The following is a 25,495-nucleotide window of genomic DNA, read 5'->3' as shown; positions in this document are numbered from 1 at the left end:
TTGAATTTAACAATTATGTCGTTTAAGTGGTGGTTTCACCTGAGGTCTGAATGTATTCAGGTATTTGCATTATTGTTGAATCGACGAAACTTCAAAGTCTAGCATAAAGTAACGTAATGAAATTGCATTTTATATTGTGAATCATTTTCAATTTTTTAACAAGCAAAAAGTATCTGTCAACTGTAAACTTAGCTCGTTTAGAAAAATGCTGATTGGCATACAGGATGTTTTTAATCCATTTTACAAAAGGTTGGTGTACCGATAGTCTGCCAGTGTTTTCTAAAATAATGTATGCAATTGTGTTGCAACGCATGGTTGGCGTGATACAACCGCGATACTGTATTCTGAGTAGGCGGACTATGGTACAAAAACATTTTGCTCCCTACAGGAAATCAACGAAAAAGTAAGTGACAGTGACCACGGCGCGAATGAGGAAGAATGATGTGTGTTGGAAAAAATGGAGAATCGTTTAGATCGAATATAGGTAACCGGGGAGGTAGGTGGTCGTTTTGGGATTCGTCGCGGGGTTTGATGTGGATGTGCGAGTGGATCTTTGTTTAAGATTTCCGTTGGGTGGTTCCGTTGGAAATCAGGCGAGGGTAGGAAGGTCGCGATGTACCGTGGTGTTACTAACTTTTGTAATCCACAGCGTCAAACTATCACAGAAATTTTTCTCCCAAAACAATTGAAAGACGCTGTATACGAGTCTAGACCATTCATCGGTATTTAAATATCAAGGAGGTTGAATTTTCCATTTATACTCACTCTGCAATTATTTAACAGCCGTTATTCAATTCAAATATTCAGTCATTATCCATCATTATTACATTCAATTAATCTCTGTGATCGTTTGAATGGGCAAAACGCATCTCTGGACTATCTATCGCGTTCCGTGGTACGCTAGATAGGGAGAGATGCTGAGCTCGAAGACTTCGCGTCGAAGAGGACCGCCGACCGTCACGCCACACAATAATGCATGCTCTCCAACCTCCCTCCCGAACTTGATTCGTATCTGAGAACAACAATCCGCATCGCAGTGTATCTGACTTGAAAAAACGTAGATGTGGATTGGGTTTCTACAGAGTTTTTACGACAAGTTCTAAATATAAGAAACTTTGACGATTCATTCGATTGCGCCTTTTTGTGTGCCGAGTAATCACTGAAGTTGGACGCGCTTTTAACGCGACAATTGATGATGCGAATCGATTGCTCGTGCCTTTTGCGCATCGATTTCGCTAATAGTACGTGGGAAAGTGAAGCACTCTTGATATGCTTAGCTTTCAGCTGTTGAGTCAATTTTGTTATGAACAAACAAGTTTTCAAGTTTGACTGCGCCTTTTGCGCGTCTACTTGATACCTTGTGGTTATGAGAGAAAGCGCGGCATATGTAAGCTGGTGCCCAACGTGCGGTGATAAAAATCGCAGAGTGTATAGTGATAGTGAAGAACCTTGACCTTAGTATTTATGAAATATATCTGAGGTGTACAAAATTTTCTTTTAACCACGGTATTACTTTTTCTTCCAGCCAACAAAGCAATTTTTTTTACAAGTACACTGATTCCTGTAAATTCCAGTCGAACGAAATATTTATTTCACTGACTCTTGGTGAGAAATAAATAATGATAAATAAATTGATGATTAAAAAAATATGCAATTTGTCGTCATTATTAGAAACAATCGAGTTAAATTTTGTTGCCGCGAATATCATGTTGGACTCACTGAAATCACTGTACTTGTAGCAACTTTCTCTGTTTCAGCTAATCAAACCTTTCATCTGTTTCAGCTTATTAAACCTTTTGTATGTTTCGGCTAATCAAACCTTTCCTCTGTTTCAGCTAATTAAACCTTTTGTCTGTTTCAGCTTATCAAACTTTTCCTTTGTTTCTGCTAATCAAACCTTTCCTCTGTTTCAGCTAATTCAACCTTTTGTCTGTTTCAGCTCATCGAACTTTGCCTCTGTTTATACTAATGAAACCTTTCCTATGTTTCAGCTAATTAAATCTTTTGTTTGTTTCAGCTAATCAAACCTTTCCTCTGTTTCAGCTAATGAAAACCTTTTGTCTGTTTCAGCTCATCAAACTTTTCCTTTGTTTATGCTAATCAAACCTTTCCTCTGTTTCAGCTAATTAAATCTATCGTTTGTTTCAGCTAATCAAACCTTTCCTCTGTTTATGCTAATCAAACCTTTTCTCTGTTTCAGCTAATTAAATCTATCGTTTGTTTCAGCTAATCAAACCTTTCCTCTGTTTCAGCTAATGAAAACCTTTTGTCTGTTTCAGCTCATCAAACTTTTCCTTTGTTTATGCTAATCAAACCTTTCCTCTGTTTCAGCTAATTAAATCTATCGTTTGTTTCAGCTAATCAAACCTTTCCTCTGTTTCAGCTAATGAAAACCTTTTGTCTGTTTCAGCTCATCAAACTTTTCCTTTGTTTATGTTAATCAAACCTTTCCTCTGTTTCAGCTAATTAAATCTATCGTTTGTTTCAGCTAATCAAACCTTTCCTCTGTTTATGCTAATCAAACCTTTTCTCTGTTTCAGCTAATTAAATCTATCGTTTGTTTCAGCTAATCAAACCTTTCCTCTGTTTCAGCTAATGAAAAACTTTTGTCTGTTTTAGCTCATCAAACTTTTCCTCTGTTTATGCTAATCGAACGTTTTCTCTGTTTCAGCTAATGAAAACCTTTTGTCTGTTTCAGCTCATCAAACTTTTTCTCTGTTTATGCTAATCAAACCTTTCCTCTGTTACAAGCTAATTAAACCTTCTGTCTATTTCAGCTAATCAAACTTCTTCTGTTTCAACTAATCAAACTTCTCTGTTTCAGCTAATCAATTTTACCTGTTTATCATCAATTATAATTCATATGTGTATAGTTTATTAGTATGTATGTAGTATAACTGTATATTAGTATGCACTAACATTGAGAATGTCATTAATTACAACGTGAAAATTAAATGCCAACGACTCAAACTAATAAACAAAACATTTATCTGTCATCGTTTGTTTCAATTTTAAGTGACAATCGTAATGTTTGACATCTAGTTGGTTGCCGCATTTTGGAGAAAAATAAATTAATCTGAAACTGTCTAGTTGAGTCAGTTAAATTTTTCGTTTTCACGGTGTAAAATTTATCAAATATTATTCTATCCGTAAATTCTGGGCTCACAGTCAAAGTGAACATAAAGTTTATCGAGTCTTATTAAGATTTATTTCAGACGTTTTCGTTATGTTCTCGTTTTATTTCAAAATAGAGTTTCGTCCCAAGGTGTTGATCATCGGTTTTATTGATACTCCTTCATGAATTTTCCGTTTTGAATTGAACTGTAGAATTCCGAAAACCTTACGTTTTGTGGTGATTTGGATTCTTCTTACTCCTTTTCTTCTCTCACTATTTGAATTGCAAAAAAAAAAAAAAAAAAAAAAAAAAAAAAAAAAAAAAAAAAAATTATCGATGTTGTTGAGATCAATTTTACATTTTTTTTCGTGGAATAGGCCTATTGAGGGTACCGCGTTTAAAAAAAAAACTCACTGAATGCTCTAACCCTAGTGGTGGTGTAGAGACGAGCCGTCATTATATTTATATGAAATTTTAACAAATGTAATACTATTGTAATGGTTTGTCTTCATCTTGTTATGGATTTATACACAAGATTATAAGCAGTTTTAATTGAATTATACTATCACCATTTATTGTTACAATTGTTATATAGATCTTACAATTTTCTAAACAACCGGACTTCTTTCAAATAATTATCTTTTATATTGTATCAATTAAATGCTGTTCTATTTCAAATATCAATCACTTTACGGTTGACCATGAATTTAATTAAAACTACTTTAAATGTGTACATATTTATTATGTATATTAATATACGTCAATTGAATTATATTGTTACAATTTATTGTTACAATTGTTAAGATCTAGATCTTAAACTTTTTTGAGCAACCGGACTTTTTTAGATTAATCATTTTTTATATTATGTCAACTAAATGCTGTTTTATTTCAAATATAAATCACTCAATGCTGGAAAATGAATCTAATTAAATCTACCTTAAATGTATACATATTTATCATGTATATTATTGTATTTTAATTGAATTATATTGTTACAACTTTTATATAAATCTTAAATTCTTTTGAGCAACTGGACTTTTTTAGGATCCTCATCTATTATATCATGTCAGCTAAATGCCGTTTTATTCCAAATATAAATCACTCAATTATTGACTATGAATCGATTTAAAGCTACCTGAAATATCAGGGTGGCCGCTGGTCAGGGAATTCTGGAAAACCTGGAAATGTCAGGGAATTCTGAAATTCTGGAAAAGTCAGGGAAAAGTCAGGGATTTTTTTTACTATAATTCTTTTTCGTACGAATACGTTCCACAACTGTTTAAAGCTTTAGATAAATTAGACCTAATACAAATTTTTTTACCATTAACATCAACAGTGTTAAAATATACGATATATTATAAAAAATAGAAGTGTATGCTACCAAAGTATAATTTCACAAAATAAATATTTGTTTAAATAGAAAATACGTATATTTTTTCAATTTGCTAAAACCAATTTATACGAATTGGTCAGGGAATAATATTAAATTTTGTCTGGAAAACCTGGAAAAGTCAGGGAATTTTCTGATGGAGATTTAGTGGCCACCCTGAATATGTATACATATTTAATATTGCATCTGTCGGTGGTCAAAGCATATTTTAAATCTGCAGGGTTTTGCGCAAACGTGAATTTGAAGATAGTTAATCAAACGCGATATGATTTCTTTGTGTCTGGATTTCAGTTCTTGATCAATAGGAATGTCAATAAGATTTGTGATTTTACTGATATACCTATATACTATCCACCAGGTGGTGCGTCCCTGTTTTATCGGCATTACTATTGGTCAAGAACTCGGTATCGTGAAAATTCAGTCTATGGTTGTGTTCACACTGTATGTACATACACTTTATGTACATTTTTATTTTATCCTAATTAATCCTAAATGTTCACTAAGAACATCAGGTTCCCATACAAATTTGAAGTTATAAAATATACAAACTCACAAATAATTAATATGTTACAAGAGAAAATACTAGCGATTTCGGTTGATTAAGTATATGCTCGAAGAATTGACGTCACAGTATGGCACTCGGTGCTGTGAATAATCTTTTATCTCTTTTGCGCTCCCGAGTTCGTGAGTAGCTCTGCCTCTGTCCTAGGGAGTTTTTAACGCCACCAGCTAATTTCGGAACGCACCCATAGTAACCGCCAAGCGAGTCGGTAAGTGTAGGGCGCTGCCGTTACCCCTTTACTCGTCATGCGTCAAAATGATACGACGAGGGTATCATGGGTATTATTGACGATCGTGTTCCATGGTTTTTGGGCACACAGATATTGCGGGTGTTTTGATTTCTTCCCGCTTTAGGATTGTTGTTATTCGAGGAGCATGGTTGATGGATCAATCGCAGTAAATTGAATATCATCAACTTCACCATGTCGTATACCAATAATCATCGTGCGCTTTTACAAGTGATAATGGAACGTGGAGCTGTGAGCACTGCCGACGCGAGAGAGCTAATTGTCAAGTTATTTCGTAAGTTAGATAAGGAGTGATCGTATTTTTTAACATAAACTTTCCTTCGAAGTCAATCAGTCAAATTTCTCTTCATTTACAGAACAGAACGAAAGCACGCAGTCTTACGTACATCAAATCAATGTTCAGCTGGAACCTTTGAACATGACCATAAAACGTGTAACCTGTGAATTGACAGGTCACAAGTTTTGGATTCTGATCAGTACTTTGATCGACAAAACTGCCAGGTATTGTCAATTTGTATATTCCATCGTCATGTCGAATGTCATATTACAATAGTAAGAACTCTGGCATATCACATTAGCATTTCGGAATCTCAAGATTTAGAATATTTAGCAATTTGATATTTGATACGTAGGTATTTATATATAGTTGGTCTTTTCTCTTTGGGCCCGCAGTTCTAATCGAATGGTAACAATCAAATCAAAATTACTAGAAATGAGTTGCCGTGATTATTTGGCTATGGGATTATAATAATATTTACCATTTGTCATTAGCCAGAGATAATTTGTCAGCAATGCAACACAAATTTTACATGTTCTTTTTGACGGCGAAGAAGGATCGTCTTAATAAAATCTTGAATTTAGCTTCCAGAATGAATTTTCACCTGCCCAGCTGGAACTACTCAGAAAAGTTTTATCTGAAATCATTACTTCGGACGATGGTTGTGCTCCTAGCACTGTGTGCTTGAATTTGTGCTCTTCTCTCGACACTCAGATGTCAAAAGCAGATGCAGAACATTTTTTGGCAGTGATGGTGGAGAAAAAGTGGTTTGTCAAACAGGTAATAGAATTTAATAATTTGATGAAGTTATAATCCTTGTCAAGGATGCATTTCTCTTTACGTTTTTGAAACTGTTGATGTAATGTAGACTATAAATCTCACACGTATTGTGTAAAACTATGGAACGAAGGGATCCGAGTTCAAACCACCAGCTTGTGGACTTTGCGCGATACCTAGTAAAAACTGTGAGGCGGGTTAGGTCATTTAGGTGCCGAATTAACAGGATGAGGTTTGAACTTGGTCGGGCTACACCTCATAAGTGTACAATTAATGACTCTATGTCTGCTATATCTAATATTGCTCAGGTGTTGAGCAGATCGAAACAGAAAGAAAATGTTGTTCGAATCAGTTATAATTGTTCTATATCAGTTGATTAATTTACGGATTTTTACAGCACGGTAAATTTTACATGGGTGTGCGCAGCATAGCAGAGTTGATTCCGTACTTCAGAGCTACTTACTCCGAAGAAGCTCTCAAAACTTGTGCTCTTTGCCGTCAAATGGTTTTCCATGTAAATACTTTGGATCTTTTAATAATATATTTTACAATTTGAAAAAACTTCTGATTTTCATGTATTATTAAATAGGGTGAACGCTGCGTTCACTGTCACAACGTTTTACATATGCTTTGTTTTGCGAATTGTGCGAGAGTACAAAATCCACCAAAGTGTCCCAGCTGCAACACTGTCATGCCCACAGACAACATTAACGGTACGAAACAAACTATTCTGGCTTTTTGTGTGTTTACAATCGAAATTTACTGTCCTAGTGGGACCTGTCGATTTATAGAAATTTTTTAAAAATTCTGTCTTTTGACTGACTTCTGATGTTTTTTTCTCTGATTCTTAGATCTTGATGCATACAATGATCATGTGTTGCATTTGCCGGAAATAAGTTTAGAGCCTGGAAATAGTGTGAACCGAACGACAAATTCTACGAAAAAAAGGAAATACAGCGCTAGGTAAACATGATATCTACAGACTGTAATCAAACGCTGGTCTTTGTGAATCTGCAATTTGGTTCTGGCGTTCAGTGTATGATGTACCTTTAGAAAATATATTAAGTACTAAACCCTCGTATCCATAATGTTATTTTCTTACAATACTTTACAATAAAGAGATATGCCAAACCTAATACATAAATTGCCTAATTTTTCATTTTTTTTTGTTCTATTTCATGCATCAACGATTCCATTTCAATTAGGGCTGTGCGATTAATCGATTAAGCGACTTTCGTGTAGTCGTTTTTTCGATTAATCGATTAAGCGACTTTCGTGTAGTCGTTTCTTCGATTAATCGATTAATCGGCCTTTTCAACAATCGCCTTTTCGAAAGATTTAGCTTGAAAACCTCAATTATTTACTTATATTTAGTTCTCATAATAAACAAACATGTACGTTAGTAGAACATTTAACCTCAAGTTCACTGTTTATAGTGCTCTTTGATACCTTACCAAATTTCATTTACTCTTCAAAGACCTTACGATTAGAGTTTTTGATCAAGTTTGAAGATAGTTTCAATTAACAATTATTTTGAATTATTTATCAGTAGAAAAAAAAGTGATTCAAAGTCTAAGGTTGATCGCTCATTTTATTACAAACTTGAAACGACCCGACCAAATATTCAACCTAGCTGGAAATTCGTTTTTATTTATAATTTGATGTGTAACAACAAATTACAGAAAAAACTATCCACATCTAGAAATTTTTCAAAGATAGGAAAAAACAGTAATATAACATTCGTTTTCGAATAAATCATCAATATATACAATATTAATGTTTAATTGATCCCCAATGTTATTTTTGCGACATTCCCGATTTGATCGTGCAGCAGGAAAACCTTTGTCTCTAGGCGGGCGCATGCCTACCGCTGACTCCGTTGACGGCGTCGAGACCGTCGTGCAGGCGCCGCAGTCGTTCAGTCGGTCTCGGGGTGACGTCGAGACTTGGTGGGGCGTTTCTATGGGGAGAACGCACTTAACGCTCGTCCACGCGCTGCTGCAACACAGTCCGACTTGGTTGCTCTTCGTTACCCTTCAGTGGGCCTCCGTTGGTCCAACCTTGGTCTTATCGTAGGACCATTTCACGTCTCGTTCCGTTACAACAGGCCGTATAATTTCCTCGCTGCATCAACCTCGCGTATGCAGATAATAAATCTACCCCGAGGAGTTAGCCGATAAAAATAATTTGGCAGAATAGTTAGTTAATCAAATCAACTTTCATAATAAATGATTTATATATAATATTATATATATATATATATATATATATATACGTGGTAAGGTTGTGCTGGGTTTGCCTTAGATTTAATTTAACACACCGTGGATAATTGAGGAAGCTGAGAAATTTCAAATCGTTTCTAATTATTTTTACCTTTTATTCAAAGTTGCGAGTAAATTTTCAAGTTTTATGTGAATATTCGATTGAATTATCGAGGCTTCTGTTATCGTCGAAGGGGACAATGAAGATTTTAAAAAAAACGGTACCAAACATGCCATCGACTTATAGTATCGTGGCGATGTTTGTGGGGCTGGTCTTTGCCGCTATTTTGGATCTCACTTCAGCCGGAAGCTGTAGAGAAGCAAATCTCTGTTGTCCTGGCAGAGACTCTGCCTGCGTCGTGCAGAAGGCTTCGCCGAATGCGATAATCGAAGTGCTTTCCGATAAGCCTTGCTACTGTGACCATGCGTGCATCAAACTCGGCGATTGCTGTCATGACTTCAAAGAAGCCTGCGGAGGTGAGAATAACTCCTCATATACACAGCACTTGCTAATGCAACTCCATTCAAACCTGACACAGCATACTTTAATCGTTTCCTTCCAGCTCAAAGAACTGCGGTTATGTAGTACTAATTAACGCGAATCGTCAGGTTTATTGTTTTTGATTATTTTCATGTTTTGATTGAATTCTTTTAAACCGACGGTGAAAACACTTTTTTTTACTTGTTATTTGTTGAAACAGTTAAAGTAGCTAATAGTATAGATTGCAAACTCTCCATTGCCGTCTAGTGTCACGTTTCAACCGTCAGTGTAACATTTCTCGTACGGTAATATATAATATTCATAATTCCATGCTTCCGCTGTAAATAATTCGCTTGGAGTTACGGTACATTGATTAATAAATGTAAAAGAGGAAAATTAAAATTTTTTTAGTGAAAATTCTAATTAAATGGATATCGTTACAATAGTAGTTTGGAATATTGTTAGAATTATAAGAAAATGTCGTTACATAACTATTCATTGTTAGCGTGATTATAGCTGTCAGCACTATATTTTCTGGTAATAACACTTGTTACATGTTTTTAGTTAGTTTACCAAATGTTTTCAGTTAAATTGAGATCTTGAAATTAATCTGTTGCCCTCACCATCACTACATTATCGCAATACTTATAATAAAATATTCTACGAATGGCCATAGTCAAGAAGAACAGTAACACTTACTATGTTTACTGAATATAACTACAAAACTTACTGTCATTTATTTTCTAGGAAAAAGTACAATTTTCTTTTGTACTAAAAATTGAAAATATTCAACGATCGATCAATGACCACGACTTAACATTTCGCCTCTCGCATTAATTCGATTGATTTATTATATAATAACACAAAGGCACTTTTAATCCTCTGCAGGTCTGTTCCATCCACCTCACCTCTGGATCCCATGAACTCTCTCATTACTCTCCTTGTGTTTTTTGTGTCCTTTTAGTTGTTGCATGAGCTTTCAAACGTCGCCGGCGACCTCCCAAACTCTACTTGTTGCGTGTTGAATTTCAGGGAGAGAAAGAGAGAGAGAGAGAGAGAGAGAGAGAGAAAGAGAGAGCTATGATTAGGTCCGTAAAGAGGTGCTCTTTATACGCAAACTTATACAGCTAACAACCGAGCGTACAGGGTTTCATCCGACGGAATAACGCAATCTCATTTCTTTAGTTTTTTCTTTTCTCTCTCTCTCTCTCTCTCTCTTTTTTTTTTGTTTTTCTTTCTACTGCTACTCAAAAGTTATTATGCAGCGAGGATGAACAGTATATTTTATGTACAACCGAGTTCTTTGTAACGTATACCTTTTCGAGAAATGAAAAAAACGTTCCACGGAGAGAACTCGTGACAGTTTTCAACACGTTTAGCTTATTGTCGGAATAAAGCCCCTCAGCTGCAGTACCAGAAAACTTTGTTTTAACCCACTTTTTTTTCCCTCCGTGGATGAAATGATTTTATATAACTGAAACTTGAATTCCTTACTTAGGTGCTCAAGTGAAACAAGCTCTGATTTGACAGTATGAAATTCTTCAGGTGTACCTAAATTCGTATTTTATTTATAACACTATCTACATACTTTTTACATCATATAAAATGATTGACTTGCGCTAGAATTTATGTATAAAGTGTATATGTATACATATATATATATTAGGGTAGCGCAAAAAACCGACTATTTTTTTTTTTTTTGAGTCTCGTGTGACAAAATGTTAGTTTTTGATGTTTTAAGAGCCCACTCCAAAGGACAGTTCAAAAAAAAAAAATTTCAAGAGGTCGCTCCACATTTTTTAAAACGTCAGAAATCGTCAAAAATCGATTCTTTTTTTCCCGTTACGGTATAATTTTATAGACAAAAAAAAATAACTTTCCGAAAGTTTCAGTTCAAAATTTGAATTTTGAAAGGTCGCTCATAATTTTTTTTCAATTTTTTGGTGCATTTCTTTAGATCTTTTCGAGCGACCTTTTAATATTCATATTAAAATTTCATGAATTTTTTTTCTTTAATTTAGTAAGGAAGACCGATAACAATAAACCACGACATGAATTAAAAATCAAACAAAATACTGAAAATATAATTTTTTTAATTTAATTTTTTGACGATTTTTAACATTTTTTAAAATTTGGAGCGACCTCTTAGAAATGTTTTTTTGAGCTGTCCTTTGGAGTGGGCTCTTAAAACATCAAAAACGAACATTTTGTCCCACGAGACTCAAAAAAAAAAGAAGATAGTTGGTTTTTTTGCGCCACCCTAATATATATGTACATACATACATATATATATATATATATATATATATATATATATATATGTATGTATAATGTATAAGAGTAAATTCGAGTCATGATCGTCTCTCTTCCTCTCGTATACACGTGCGAAAGTCTACGTCTCATAAGGCTGAGACTCTGATGGTCATAAAATAAAATACTAATTTATGTATTTCTGCATAAACTTGTAATTTTGCGCAACTCAAGTGGCGCCCTGTCATTACCAGGTATTCCTCCCTCGTCTGTAAAGCCTGCAGGGTATATTTTGTTTTAAGATGGCATGTTACCATTATTCTTATCAGCTGCGGGTCAGATTAAGCAGAGCGAAGCAAAACCCGGGCCCGTTAAAGTACCTTATGCCTTTGGAAAGTCATACTCACTTTGCATTTTCCCTTTTTAACGGCGCTTAGAGTCACCTTGCTAAGTGGACGTTTTTGTTTGAAAGGGTTTTGCCTACCTTTGATTTGCTTATGCCTCCAATTTTGGTTTGGTTGGTATGAGGCTGATGTCTATTTGAAAATTTGAAAAATACAATCAAGTCTGTTAAATGTCCGTTAAGGTGAGACTTATACTTGACTCAAGTGGGTTAATAGTTTTAATCGATCTGACTAAAGCAGTTTAAACTTTGTGGAATGTTATCATTAATTCAAAGAGTATGTTTGATTTTTTGCAAATTTTCATTCGAATGTGTATAGATTTGTAAACGTTATCAGCCGATAAAATATGTACCTGCAGAAAAAGGACTATAGCATTTCACTTTCAATTAGGTAATTCATGAAAACTGTAGATCGTACGAATTAAAGTTGGATGAAAAAAAAAATTTCCGTTTTGAAGTAAATTTTCAAGTTGTAATATGCATAAAAATATGGAGGCCCTTGAAAGAGGATAAAATTTTTTAAGGATTCTTAGTTTTTAGATTTGTTCAAAACCACGATACCTAAAAATATTAATTTATTAGTTTCTGAAAATGTTTATATAAAGTTCATAATGGAATCAGGTTTAGTTTAGGAACTATGAATTAGTTTCGTTCGTAGTTTTGTGCGAAAATTAGAAATATTATAATACATATGAAACGATTTTAATGAGCAAACCAATGAATGAATATGCAATGAAGTAATGAATATTTAAATGAGCACATTCAGATAATTTAATAATTAATTATTATTGCTCTCAGTAGTACCATTATATTATACATATAATTTATAAAGCTGAAAATTTCTCTGAAATGCTATTTTCTTCAAGTACGGGTGAAACGGATCGCACTTCACACATTTCGCAAGATTCTTTCCGCTCTTCTCGAATTTTCTTCTATAATTCAACTCAGTAGTCGATTATGTACATAATAAAATTCAACTTTTAATGCTGCCATATTTTCTTGCGTATCACAACTTGAAGTTTACTTAAAAGTGAAACTTTTATGCACTTAACTTTCTTTAATGTTATCTACAGTTTTCGAGCTACACTCAATTAAAACTCAGACATTGTCAATTTTCGCATATACCGAGAGTTCTTCTTCAAAGGACCTTCTCGACAATAGCTATTCATCTAGTTTATAAGCGTAGCCAATTTCGTAAAAATGTTACCAGCATGGTAGACAGAGTGACCGATGCGGAGTGGATCGCGACGGCGTCGTGACCCGGCGATTCTTAATAGACGTGAGGTTATGGTTGACTGTCACTTGTCACCACTCGATTCTAGGGAATTTGTTCTTGTCAGTGAAGGTTTGTTTCAGGCTGCGAGCACGGATGTCAGCCAATCAAAATAAAGCAAGGTGAATCACTAACCCTTCCAAGAAGAGTTCTCGATATAGGCATTATTCTATACAAACGTCTAAACGCCTTCGAATAATAATCTGTAACAAAAGAATATGAGACACACATTTATCTACTAACAAAAATATTTTCACAAAGTCTCAACCGGTATTGGAAGGGTCAAGGTCTTGATAAGGTCCGACTACATGTGGAATGCCCCATATGTAGAAATTGAGTTTAATTAATGTAGCATAAAAATGTTGAATACCGTAAAATTCTTTCTCAACTTCGTTCCAACTGCATCAAGTGCAACGTCTTGGCGATCGCTGAGATGAGATCGGTGAACTCGAGGTATCCGTGGCCTTGCCTGGCCTCGCCTGGCCAACTTCCGAATAAATTTTCTGAAATGTCTTTATTGGCCATACGCTACCTGCACGCGTAGCAGGCCTCGTCGGATTTAAACGAAAATTTATAGACCCTGTTCAACTGCAGCGAGGCTCGTATGGTTCGTGTGTATTTTGCTGGGATATTTCCCCATCCCCCCGGCTCCTGCCACGCATCCTGTGGGCCACGAAGGGGAGTCGGTTCTTCGGACTTGTCTATACGACGTTAAAATATGATACATACCCACAAATTCTCGACTTATATTACATAATTTATTATATGGGTTGATATAGCAACTTTCGGTCAGCTTTTACGGTGAAATTTTGATTTGGCTTGAATTTCGATGTGTTTATTCGGATTGTCACTTTGCAATGCGAAAATGAAATCCGTTGTGTGGAAGATCTTCGGAAATTGCCACAAAAACACGATTTTTTTTAAAACAATTTTAGTCCTGTATTTGTAATAATCTATTTTTTGTACTTTGTTTGAAAAATAGACATTTTGGAGTATATTTTGAGATTTTAGAGTGGGATAAAAATGGCGTCGTAATTAAAATCCTATCCGATATTCCAGGGATCTAGGATTCTCTGAATATGTTCTACATTGCATTGCAAAAAGCATTCTTTTTCGCGCAATATAATGAAAACAATTTATCTTTATCCACTTCGCACATACAGGACTGTAAATGTCCAAAAACCGTGTTTTGACCGTCCCTGTTGGGAAAAATCAGAAAAACTAGATCAGGTAATAATGTTTTTTCTGATTTTGAAGATAAAGATTAAATTCCGAAATTTGAAAATATTGATCATTGTATTTCTAGTGAAAGATAACGCCCAAGTCATTGTACAAATATATTATCCCTATGTATACTAAATATCCACCCTATAGAACTGTAACCAAATCGAAATTTTTACCCAAAAAAGTTGGTGGATCGATCCTTCATATATTATAGCCATTTATGCCAGCGTGTAAAAACTGGAGTGGTTGAGTTGAGCTCCACCCACTTTGTGATCCTGTCGAAGGGTGTATCTTTTTGAAGGATAATTTCTTTCATCTTTCGTATAAAGAGTAACAATATAATTAAGTTGACGATAGCTTAAAGCTGTTTTAAACGTTTTTCAAAGGTATCGAATATTCCGTAACTTTGATCCTTTGACTACCTGCTAAAAAGATCTGGTTTCAGAACTTTGGTTTCCGTTCATTATTATTTTTCTTTTTTACTTGTGAACCTTTGCGCCATGATGAACACTCGATTTACTTTAGTCCTCGAGTGATGGATTTCAGTTTGAAGTAAAACAATGTATTTTTTATTATCATTATACTGATGGAGGCTGGAAGAAATGCAGGATCAAGTAACCATATTGTTTTTCGTGTATCTGGAGAAAACAATTTGCAGAACTAAGATGTGGCGTAATAATTAATCACATCTTACTCCATAATACATTATCTTCTTCACGAAAAAACGAACGGACAGAAAAACACGCCGCAATCCATTCTACAGGATGGAAAGAAACAAAGGAGCTCGAGAGTGTAATAGATTCGCTGTTATAAATTAGACATGATTTTTTGTCCAAGGATAGGGGTTGGGGGGCAGTACCTTATTTTGAAGATAAAGCTGATTGGAATGGTCTTATAATTTACACAACTCACAATCGGTAGCGACTCGGTTTCCAAATGGATCTTAATTCTTTGGTTTGTGAAAATGCATTTCAGATAAGTGTTAATTCTTTTAAAAAAATCACATATATCAAATTTACTCATCAATCGATAAAACTCGGTTTTAGTTTTTATTATTGGTTTTGCGGATCCAAAATTTTTTTTTGTCTGACAATAGTATGTATTTACGCTGTATTTTTCGACTAATTGGTACCTCAAAAAATGAAAAAACCATACTAGGGAATCGGAGGAAATATAACTGAGAAAATGCGACTAGAAGTCTTTCTTTTTTGGCAGTATCTTTTAAACCACTCATCCCTGCGGTTTGAGACTATTTTGAATGAGCCTGCTGATACCAATGGCATGTTCTTTTGTTGTTGTTTGACATTACATTTAATTTTAAAAACGACCTTAAAATGATTATTTTTTAAAATTACAATTGAAAAATTATTTTCCAATCTTCACAAAATAATTTTATCGTGTCCTACCGTATCGGCAGATTATACAACCACGATGGAATATTTCGTATTTTGGTACGAAAATTTTTCTTGTTTAGAAAAGACTATACGATAAAATATTATCGTTTCGTGTTGAAAATAATTCGGTTATATTTTTTCTGTTTGTTGCGTTGATACAAAGTTCGGTGGGTTGTCCCGATATACTATATATATGACATCCGAAATCTATTTATGGTTAGAAACACAATTTAGCTTGTCAAAAAATGTAAGCATACATAAGCATGTATCTACTTCTGAGTTGCACTCCAGGTATAAGCACAAATTTGTTTCAAGAGAGGCGCTTCTCGAAAGCATCATCGACCTTTTTGGTCGATGGAAATTTTATGTAAATAAATTCAGTCGTTCCTTTGTCATACAATCTCTGGAGGTGTAATTCGTGATAAAGTACTTTGGCATTTGGTTAGTTTGATATTCATCGGGGCGGAAATTCTGTTGTTCTTTTTTGAGAAAAACAAGAGAACGGTGAAGCGGGTGGATCGTCGACTCGGAGATGTAGTCACGTGGTTCGATCGTATAATATCTTAATTAATACCCAACTCCTTTCTTATGCAGGCAATCGTGCGTACGCGACGCCATTTAATTTTTATCATTTTATACGTTTATCAAGCTCAGCAGTTTTTTGCGCAGGATTTTTTTTCTTCCTCTGATCTTCTGCGTCGCGAATGAGAATCCAATGAAACGTAGTGCAATTACGGACTGAGAATCGCTCTTCACTTGGCTTGCAAGCTTAACGACACGAACAATCATAACGGTCGAAAACAGCCTCGTTTGAAAACTCGAACGTGCTTCAGCCAATCGTTCTTCCTAATGCTTCTCGTCGACCCTTCCTCCTAGCAGCTCGCTGCAGGCTCTTCTCCAGGGGTGAAAATGCCGGAGTAATTTCTGGATAATTTTAATCTGCCGGAGCGAAAGTGTGATTAAAACCGCGAAGCGGTACAGATAACCGTAATCTCCCATCCCCGCCATTTTCCCCTTCCATCTGTAGGTGTGCATGCGCGTGTGTATAAATTCAAGCGGATGTTTATTATGCCGCGCAATCGGTCGACAATTATTTCGTAATATCTTGCTAACGTGGAAGTAATTCCCGCAGCAACCACCCACATTTCGTGTGTAGGTAGGCAGGAAGGTACCCACAACGACCGTTGTGGTAAATATATACACCCGATGTTGCGTGGGACGTACAGCGGTTATAAAACATAACCTACGAGACTTGATCATAATTTATCATTTTTATTATATATAATATATAGGTACGCGCTGGATGCCGGCTACGATTGCGTGCATAAATTCAAAGATTAGTTTTCCCACCCCGTGCTGTGCTGCTGCTACGGATGCGCAGTTTTTATTCGGTGAAAATTTCGCAATCTCAATCTCAATCGTATAGTAAACCACCGACTACATCCCTCCTCGTTTCTAAAAGCTGAGCTGGAGTTCGCCCACTCTTGAAAGTTTTGCCTTCCGATCTCTTGGCGCAGGGTTTCCTCGGCACAGAAGGACCCGCAAGGCCGGTTATGCTAATGGATAACTGAGGAGGCGTTTTCGGATCCATCCTCCACCTTCCACCCTCCAACCAGCTTCCACCCACTCGCCGAAACGCTCGGTTCGTTCACTCTGTGTTCTCATCTCGCCCACAATCCACACCGGGCCAATAAAACTCGTTTAGGCTTCAGATCCGAGTTGAATATTTCGTACCTGAAATCTTATACCTCGCATGCAGCCTGCGAGCTTTTGCCTATATTACTTCACATGTTAATGAAGACGATGTTTACATTTTTATACATCACATCTTGTCAAAAAGTGTCGTGCTTTGGACTTAATATGGATCTACAATCTACATCTACATTCAAAATGTCCTCATGATGTTAGAGCCTGGTCGATGCTGCCATTTTATCACTACATAACCTAAGTTTTTAATTTTAATGAAAATAAATCGTAATTCTTGGGGTTTCAAATTAATCGTGTCACAGAAATTAGTGAAAGGTAATCAATGATATACCTGTTCCATTATCCACACGCGATAAAACACGGCCAACAATCATCTGTCAGCCTGGTTGCATTGGTTTGCTTTTTTCCCATCAGATGACGCATTGCAAAGTGACAAACCCAATAATTATGGAGGGAGAGTGTTCGTTTACTTATTATAGATAATCTGAAACACTATTGGATCGATTTTCGCGATATTTCAACAGAAGCTTCTGTACTATCCTGAAATTGTCATAGCTCGTATGCACTCAATTTTTCTTACCAAGGAGCCAAGGAAAATTAACACTCAAAGGGAATTAATTTTCAACGGTCTAGGAATCATTGAATATCTCCCGGCCGACGCGCCTCAATTTAGGGATCCTCCGTTAGGTGGCGGCTGCTTGAACGTTATTCCCAGGACCGAATTGACGTATCGAGAATACAAACCCGAGTTTCTTTGTTCTAACGATGGCCAAATTATACATCGAAATATTGTTGGAGTAGCCGCGACGGGGGATGCTGGTGTGTATTAAGTAAATCTAGGGGCATGCTCCTTGGACACATATTTGCTGTTTCACGCACAATAGAAGCTACATCCGTGTAAATATTCACTTTCAAAGGGAAGACATTATTCATATTTGCATACTCGATCTCTTTACCCAGCAGTAGGGGTACGTAGTACGTACCTATACGCTTTTTCTTTTTTCATTTCCATTTCGTATAACTGCCTCGACACTAATTTTACGTATCCGAGTTAGGTTAGGTTAGGTTAGGTTAAGTGAGTTAGGACACACAGTATACACCTTATTGTAGGCAATTCACTAGTCACTACAAAATTGGTTGCTGACGAGTTATGTTTACTTTCACGTTTATAAGGGGTTTTCAATTTTCAAAAGCTCAGAACGTGAATCCGTGGAGTTATTATTAAAGGGTGAAACGAATATGATCATTCTGTGTATGCGTTGTCTACATTGAAATACGCATGCCAACTCATTTGTATTCGGTTTCTGTTTGACATCGTTAAAATGATGTACGTGGTGCGGTCTGCGGTAGCACCTTCGTTAATTGTCAACTACTAATTGGGGCGAACCCCAGTACTTGAAGAGAGCATGTCTTAGGTCTTCCAGAGTCATAGTTACATGCATACTACGTAAGAACGCTGAAGGGTCGAGCAGCGTGCTTGCATACCAACGACCACTTGACTTGCAACCTAGTTATCCAAAAAGCCTTGTGCAGTTTCTGGCCTTGTCCTTCCAGTTCGTCGACAGCCCTAAATTGAGAGCAACTTGACACGTATTTTTTTATTCAAATATTCAAGGGTTATAAATTTGTGTACTGGGTGTATGATTGATTTGTTGCTCGAATTCAAATTAATTCCTTATACGTTTCTGAATGGCTATTTTAGTAATCTTTAATTTTATACGGCTCCGCGTGGTTTGAATAATTAAAAGCTCTTGGTCGACAGAAATTTTTTCCAATGGCAATTTATGCCTCGGAATTGTAATACGCATAATAGGTTTATAAATATGTAAATGTCTGACTCATATAGCAGATCGTAAGTCTTGTAAGATCGAGGGGCAAGATTTGTTTAACGAAATTGAATTCTCTTCTGAATTGGTTAGATTTGTCCTTTCTTGGTTGTGTCTTTTACCGAAGACGATAGGAACGAACCACAACTAAGAGTGATGAAATGTTACAGAAACATTACTACGAAGTATATTTATTCTACGAATTCTGAACGCCATCGGGACAGTAATCCGATACGTCTTCCGCGATGTCTCTTCTTCGAAAGTATATCCTTTGAGATAAGTGGTGAGCGACGGTTTTGATTGTTGTGGCTTCCCTATACGTATACATATATATACCTGCTATCTTGTGCTAACAATCCCAAGCACTTAACCTCGTCTCTTCCAGAGCAAACACTACTAGATGTTCCATGGTATGCACACACGCATACACACACACCACTTCCAATCTGCAGTGGATAAGCTCTTGCGGTTATAGATGGCACGATGGCGCTGTCATAGTGAAAACCAGTGACTGGAATAGCTGAATCATATCCGGCTACATCAGAATCTGACATTCCTCATCCTGTTACCTAAAAAATCTAGAAATTGTCAAAATATTAACACATGACAGATACCACACAATTTTCCGATAGTTTTTGTTTTAGATATAAATGAATTTTACCAATTTTACTATAGAACAGCTACGTTCTTCCAAGTTTTGAACAAATTCGATTCATTAGTCAACTAATAATGAAGAAAAATGAGAATCAGCTAACTCGGTCGCTAAAACAGGACTATCGCATGCCCTTAATATGTCAGTACGTTCGTACGTGGCACGTATTTACATCGCTTAACACTGTATTGTATAACTGTAGTTGCGCACCTACTTCGCACCTCGCTACTCTACAGCTTTAATTAATATCTTTTAATTAAAACGTCGCGTGTGGAAAGCCTGCCGGCTTGTGGAATTTCAGAAGGCGAGTCTTATCTTCAAGTTCGAACAACCAACGGTCTACCAGCTCGCATAGGAGTCTGTCGGGCAAGGCTTATTGTTAAGCATATAATGGACTTGCAATGACACCCCAAGACGTATCGCGGCGCCACAGTGTCTAGACAAAAGTTTTGCCTCAACCATATTAGCATACAATGCGTCATCTTGCATCAATTTGAATGTATTTTTTTTTTTCATTTCCGGACGTTGTTTTGCGGTTTATTTTTCGCCGAGGGAAGCCAGGACGGAACCTAACCCCTGCAGGGCAACGTGCCCGGAATTACCGATAAACAATTCCGTCTCCCTGTCTCAACTAGGCTCCGAGAGGCGCAGGTACAAACCGAATATCCTTCCGCGGAGCTTTACAAAAAGTATCACGGTTGCTGGTAGGAAACTTTCTAACTCTGTGTTTATAACTCTCGACCTGACGTATTTTTGCGGGCATGGAGGACGCGACATGAACTAAATTTATTCGTTCACGGTAATCCTTTTCAAAACAAAGTTGAGTCGGTTTCTTTACATGTAGATTGGTGCTACCGAAGCAAATGCCGCAGGGACAATACAATTACTTTTTGTGTATAAGGTTGAAACACTTTTTTTCTACAACTATCGAAATTCCAGATTTTTTTTTGCTCCTAATAACCAGCGATGCCGTTAAATTTTTAATCTACAAACTCGCGCTGCGTGTAGTTTTTGTATGAATGTGAACCTGGAATCCGTAATCCTCTTAGATTTTCATCAGGTTTTGATTGGAACACGAGGTGGTATAGGTCAGACTCACTTTGCACTCTCGGGGTTCACCGAACCATGCGTTGGTCGATATTCGGTAATTACTTCTGGTTCTACGTGGCCGCGTAACGTTCCTCACCGTACGCGACTTTCTCTTCCTTTTCTTACTCTCGAGGCAGGCGAGACCCAACCTTCAAATTTATCTCCTGATTTTTTTCTATCCACCGACGGTAGCTTTTGTCGTCCCGGCGAGCTGTGCGGGTCTGAGCCCCTCGGCGATTGCTAATTTAAGAAAAACAACCTCCACGTTGTAAGGATACGTGAAAAATGTGCCTCTCCAAAGAAACAGACTGCGATTACGGCCATTGACAAGGACAGCTGTCAGGGCGACTTCGTTCCAAAGCTTCGAAATCGGCGGTCTGTCTGTCGCAAAGGACGCTTGAAGGACGTGGGGATGAGGACTGGAATAGGACGATGGAAGTTTGTACGCCGGTGCGTGGCGCAGCTAAACTTGAGGATCAAACTCGTAAAATCACTCGTACGAAATCAATTCTTTCGAGTCTCTCGCATGCAGTGGCAACTCCTTCGTTTCTGATCCTCCGCTCCTTCTTTCCGCTGGCTGATTTCACTCTCGCTCTGAGGATAACCCTAAATTTCGTCTGCTCCTTCTGAATAAAACATCCAACTTCTGCCGCGCGAACGACACTGTGTCGGCACTAAAGCCAAAAGATTACATATTCGATTCTATAAATATCCGACTTTATATTCTCGATTGCATTCCTGCGTACATAGAATCTTTCCCTGTCCAGGTACAGGGTGTCCGTAACTTGCGAATAGTAAACCCGGAGCAACGTTGTGCATGCAAAATAAGAACAGAAGTTTCTCTATCGCACGTGTTGAAATTGTGACGTAACAAATAATGTGGCCATTTACACATTTTGGACTTACGTATATCCTTAACTCCGATTGACATAAAATTTTAGAATCAGAAGATTTTGAGGGTATTGATTACAAATATGAATATAGAGTTTCAGATTTATAAATAGAGAATTCAATATGGCAGATGAAAATGCAAGGATTTACTTGATTTGGATGAAAATTGGTACACCTGCTGGTTTTCGAGAACGCTGATTAGGTATCCGAACTCGAAATTGAAAAATTCAAAATAGCAGATGTAAAGTCAGCTATTTCGAACTTTTTAATTTTCACTTCACATTTGGAATCATAGACCTCCGGAATCTTTTTGAATTTTCGTCTGCTGTATCGGGTCCGACATTTTAGCCTCTCAAATTGTTCTGGCCTCACATCATACCTATAGTTTCAATACACGTGATAGAGAAACTTCACTTCTATTTTGCAATCCCTATTTTTTATGCACAATACCGCGAGAAACTTCTTATTCGTAAGTTACTTTACGGGACACCCTGTGTACAAAAAATCTTTCTATACCCCAATATCCGTAAGGGAACTTCATATGGCATGGAAGACGATGTGAAACCTGAAAGATTAACTGAAAATATTTGTCAAACTTTACCGTCCTACAGTTTTCAGTTTTTCCAGTTTGTCAGTCTTCGAGATTGAGATTGAAAAATTATCTGTAATCTACTTTGGCAGACAATTTTTTTCGCCGCCTTCGTAATCCAGCTTTCATATTCACTGTCGACATCTGCGAGTCGGGTTGCGACCTCGGCTCGTCATTAATTTTGCCGTCACGTTGGTTATACGGATGCATACCCGACATTCGGGGATCCGACGGAATATATTCGCATCTGGACTTGGGTAGGCTTTTTCTTGCGGGTTGAACGCCCTCCTCCTTGAATGGGTCGTGGGAGAAATACATTTTTTTTCTACCTCGAGTTGTGCCTGAACAATTTAGAATACAAGTAGACGCACGTCTGGCTTCAGCATCATCGTCAGCATCAAGTTATGTGCGCCAAGCTGCAGATAATTGTCTGTGTCAAGTAGAGAGCAATTAAAATTGCAGCCGCATTGCAATTTATTGCAATCAAACGAATGCAACGCGCAGGCGAATGGCTTCTCACGACATGTCACGACCTCTTTATGACTTGCATACATTAAATGACTCAGCCAATACAGTTATACCTACGTATATTGCAGTGCTAGTGAAATGGGTTCAAGAAACACTTAAGCGAAACTCTTTTATGGTTTAAAGATTTTTTTCTCTTTGTTACCACAACTCAACATATATGTTCTCAAGTCTAGACTTTCAAAAACTTGCAATTAATTGAATTGATTCGAGCGAGTGAAGGGGACATTCATACATTTTTTTAGGGATCATCAGTAATTTTTGGTCAGGGTTGCATGATTTTTCCTTTTATTCATGTTTGAAAAATGCCAGACGCTTTATTGAGAAAACTCAAGAAAAGCCCAAAGACGGCATTAACAATGCGAAAATTGATTTGATCGGTAGGTTAGATTCACATCTCTGCGATTGTACTTCGGGTCACGATTTCATTGTCGTTTTGACCTCTGGTCCATTGGCGCTGCTTGATGGTCGGTCGTTGAGTCCGTTCGTCGTTGCAGGGGTACAAAACTAACGACCTGTGAAATTGACATTTGCTGAGGATAAATCGATCGAACTTCGGGGAGAAGTTTAATATCACTTGAGCAGTAATTCCCTGTGATTGTACCGTTTCCATCTTCAACTTGTACAGTAATATTCATTAATGTCACAAAATTCGCGTGGAATTGAACTCGCATTATGTTTCGGACCGTAAACAATTTAGCCAGAAGAGAAAGGCATTAATGAACATTGCTGTACTTTGGATTAAGTATTCGGTCATAATTAGCGGTGAAGTGAGATAAAATTATCAAGATACTCTCGCCGAGTATTAGGATTGTCACTTTACAATGTGACATCTGGTGGGAAAAAATCAAACTAATGACCATTGACCTTTTTTTTCGCGTTTGGATCATAGAACAGATACATTATTGATTATGATTAATTAATTTATGCGATACGAGTGATTTGATAACCCAAGAATAACGATTTGCATCCATTAAAATTAAAAACTTAGGTTATGTGGTGATAAAATGGCGCCGACAACCAGACTCTGACGTCATGAGGACATTTTCCAATATTCTGATGGTGTATTTGTTCTTTGACGCCCGTGATTCTTTTTTCTAGCGTGACTCGCCGTCGACGCCCTTATTCTGCGTTTTCAGACCCTGGATGTAGCAGGATATTATGCACCGTGGCTTTGAACTGTATTACGAGAGAACACTTCCACCCTCCCGCCAACATCCATTATAATAATAGACTTGGCAGGTAAAGCGGTCCTAAGATAAAACGGTCCCGGTCTTCCGGGTTTTCCCTCGTCCTACAGTTCTCGCCCTTTCCTTCCGTCGTCTGTCTTTTCTTTACTTCCTTAAAGATCCCGCCGAAGCGATGCTCCGACAAATAAGTAACTTCGCGTCCCGAAATATACTTGACAAATCGCTAGGCTTTAACCTGTTCCACCATTCCGTTGGGGCTTTTTAAATTCAGAAAGCTACTCATTTTTTATTATAAATTTGGGACATTTTTTTTAAAGGTTAAATCTTTGTGGCTATTCGTATACCTGACTGTTTTTCCATGTTCACACCTCACATTAATTTAACGGTCGTTTAATCCATACACTCGGCGACGAAACTGACTTGTAGGCTTATTCCATATAAATTGCAAAGGATATCATTGAGGCGGATAAATCGATTTTGTATAGTTTCTTCTGATAGCAGAAGGTGAACCTCATCTTGATGTGTTGGCGCGAAGAACGATGCGACAGAGTCAGCATATCAAGTACGTTATCCGTATCGTCTTCACCCTCGTTTCGAACGGATTTTAAAGTATAATGTCGTATAGGTGGTGGAAGATCACGTGCCGTGTTATGTGAAAGAATTCGAGAGTTCTTCGCCGCCCAGGAAGCACCATATACCTACCGACATGGCAGCCCGTGAATCGAGTGAACAAGTTCATCTCGTTGAATATGTCGATTCCCATCCGATCTGTTCAAGCGGACTACATTCATACATGCCTTGGAAAGACGGCGTTTCGAGGACTCGCACGATACTCCGCAAGAATGTTTTTTACATCACTGTTGACTTTTTCGACGCTCCTTACTTGTATACGGGGTCTCCTGTCATTCGTAAATAGGAAACCCGTGCATGAACAATGAGGATACTAGAGTGCAATTGAAATTTTCATATCGTGTGCATATTGAAGTGACGTATTGAGTTACTCATTTGGGGTATATATACACATTTTTCCATGAGTCCGATTGACAAAAAATTTCGAAGATACTGATTTTTTAGCTTGTTTATTACCAATCTGAAGTTGAATTTCGGAAATTCGGGCCGTTCTCCGGGTAGCAAGATTCGTCCAAATAAAGTAATATCTTGAATTTTTGATCGCCATATTGTACCTACCATTCCGGTAATTCAAATTTTGAGGCAGACTCGAAATCGGCAACTTCAAAAAACCTTAATCACTCAAATTCACGTTAGTCTAGACAAGCAAAAATGTATACTGCAAATCCGTTATCATAACAATTTTGGTTTCATCAGAACTTTGTCGAGTAATTTTACTTACTATCCACATGTTACGGGACAT

At 37.0% G+C, this 25,495-nt stretch overlaps 2 protein-coding genes across 2 annotated transcripts in view; both read left to right on the top strand.

Moving 5' to 3' along the window:
* The first annotated feature begins 5,344 nt into the window (after positions 1-5,344).
* Positions 5,345-7,440, top strand: LOC124404152 (non-structural maintenance of chromosomes element 1 homolog). Its single transcript, XM_046878055.1, has 6 exons — positions 5,345-5,588; positions 5,671-5,815; positions 6,176-6,371; positions 6,766-6,882; positions 6,958-7,081; positions 7,220-7,440. Exons 1-6 carry the CDS (start codon positions 5,489-5,491, stop codon positions 7,333-7,335), a joined length of 798 nt encoding a protein of 265 aa, XP_046734011.1. The 5' UTR covers positions 5,345-5,488; the 3' UTR covers positions 7,336-7,440.
* Positions 7,441-8,682: 1,242 nt separating this feature from the next.
* LOC124404151 (somatomedin-B and thrombospondin type-1 domain-containing protein-like) overlaps positions 8,683-25,495 on the top strand; it is a 30,394-nt gene continuing 13,581 nt past the window's right edge. Inside the window, exon 1 of the mRNA XM_046878054.1 lies at positions 8,683-9,106. Within this exon, the coding sequence (XP_046734010.1) occupies positions 8,830-9,106 (277 nt within the window). The 5' untranslated portion in view covers positions 8,683-8,829. The remainder of the gene's footprint in view (positions 9,107-25,495) is intronic.

The sequence above is a fragment of the Diprion similis genome, chromosome 3 (assembly GCF_021155765.1).
Source record: "Diprion similis isolate iyDipSimi1 chromosome 3, iyDipSimi1.1, whole genome shotgun sequence".
Classification (NCBI taxonomy): Eukaryota; Metazoa; Arthropoda; class Insecta; order Hymenoptera; family Diprionidae; genus Diprion; species Diprion similis.
This window is presented reverse-complemented; position numbering and strand designations above follow the sequence as displayed.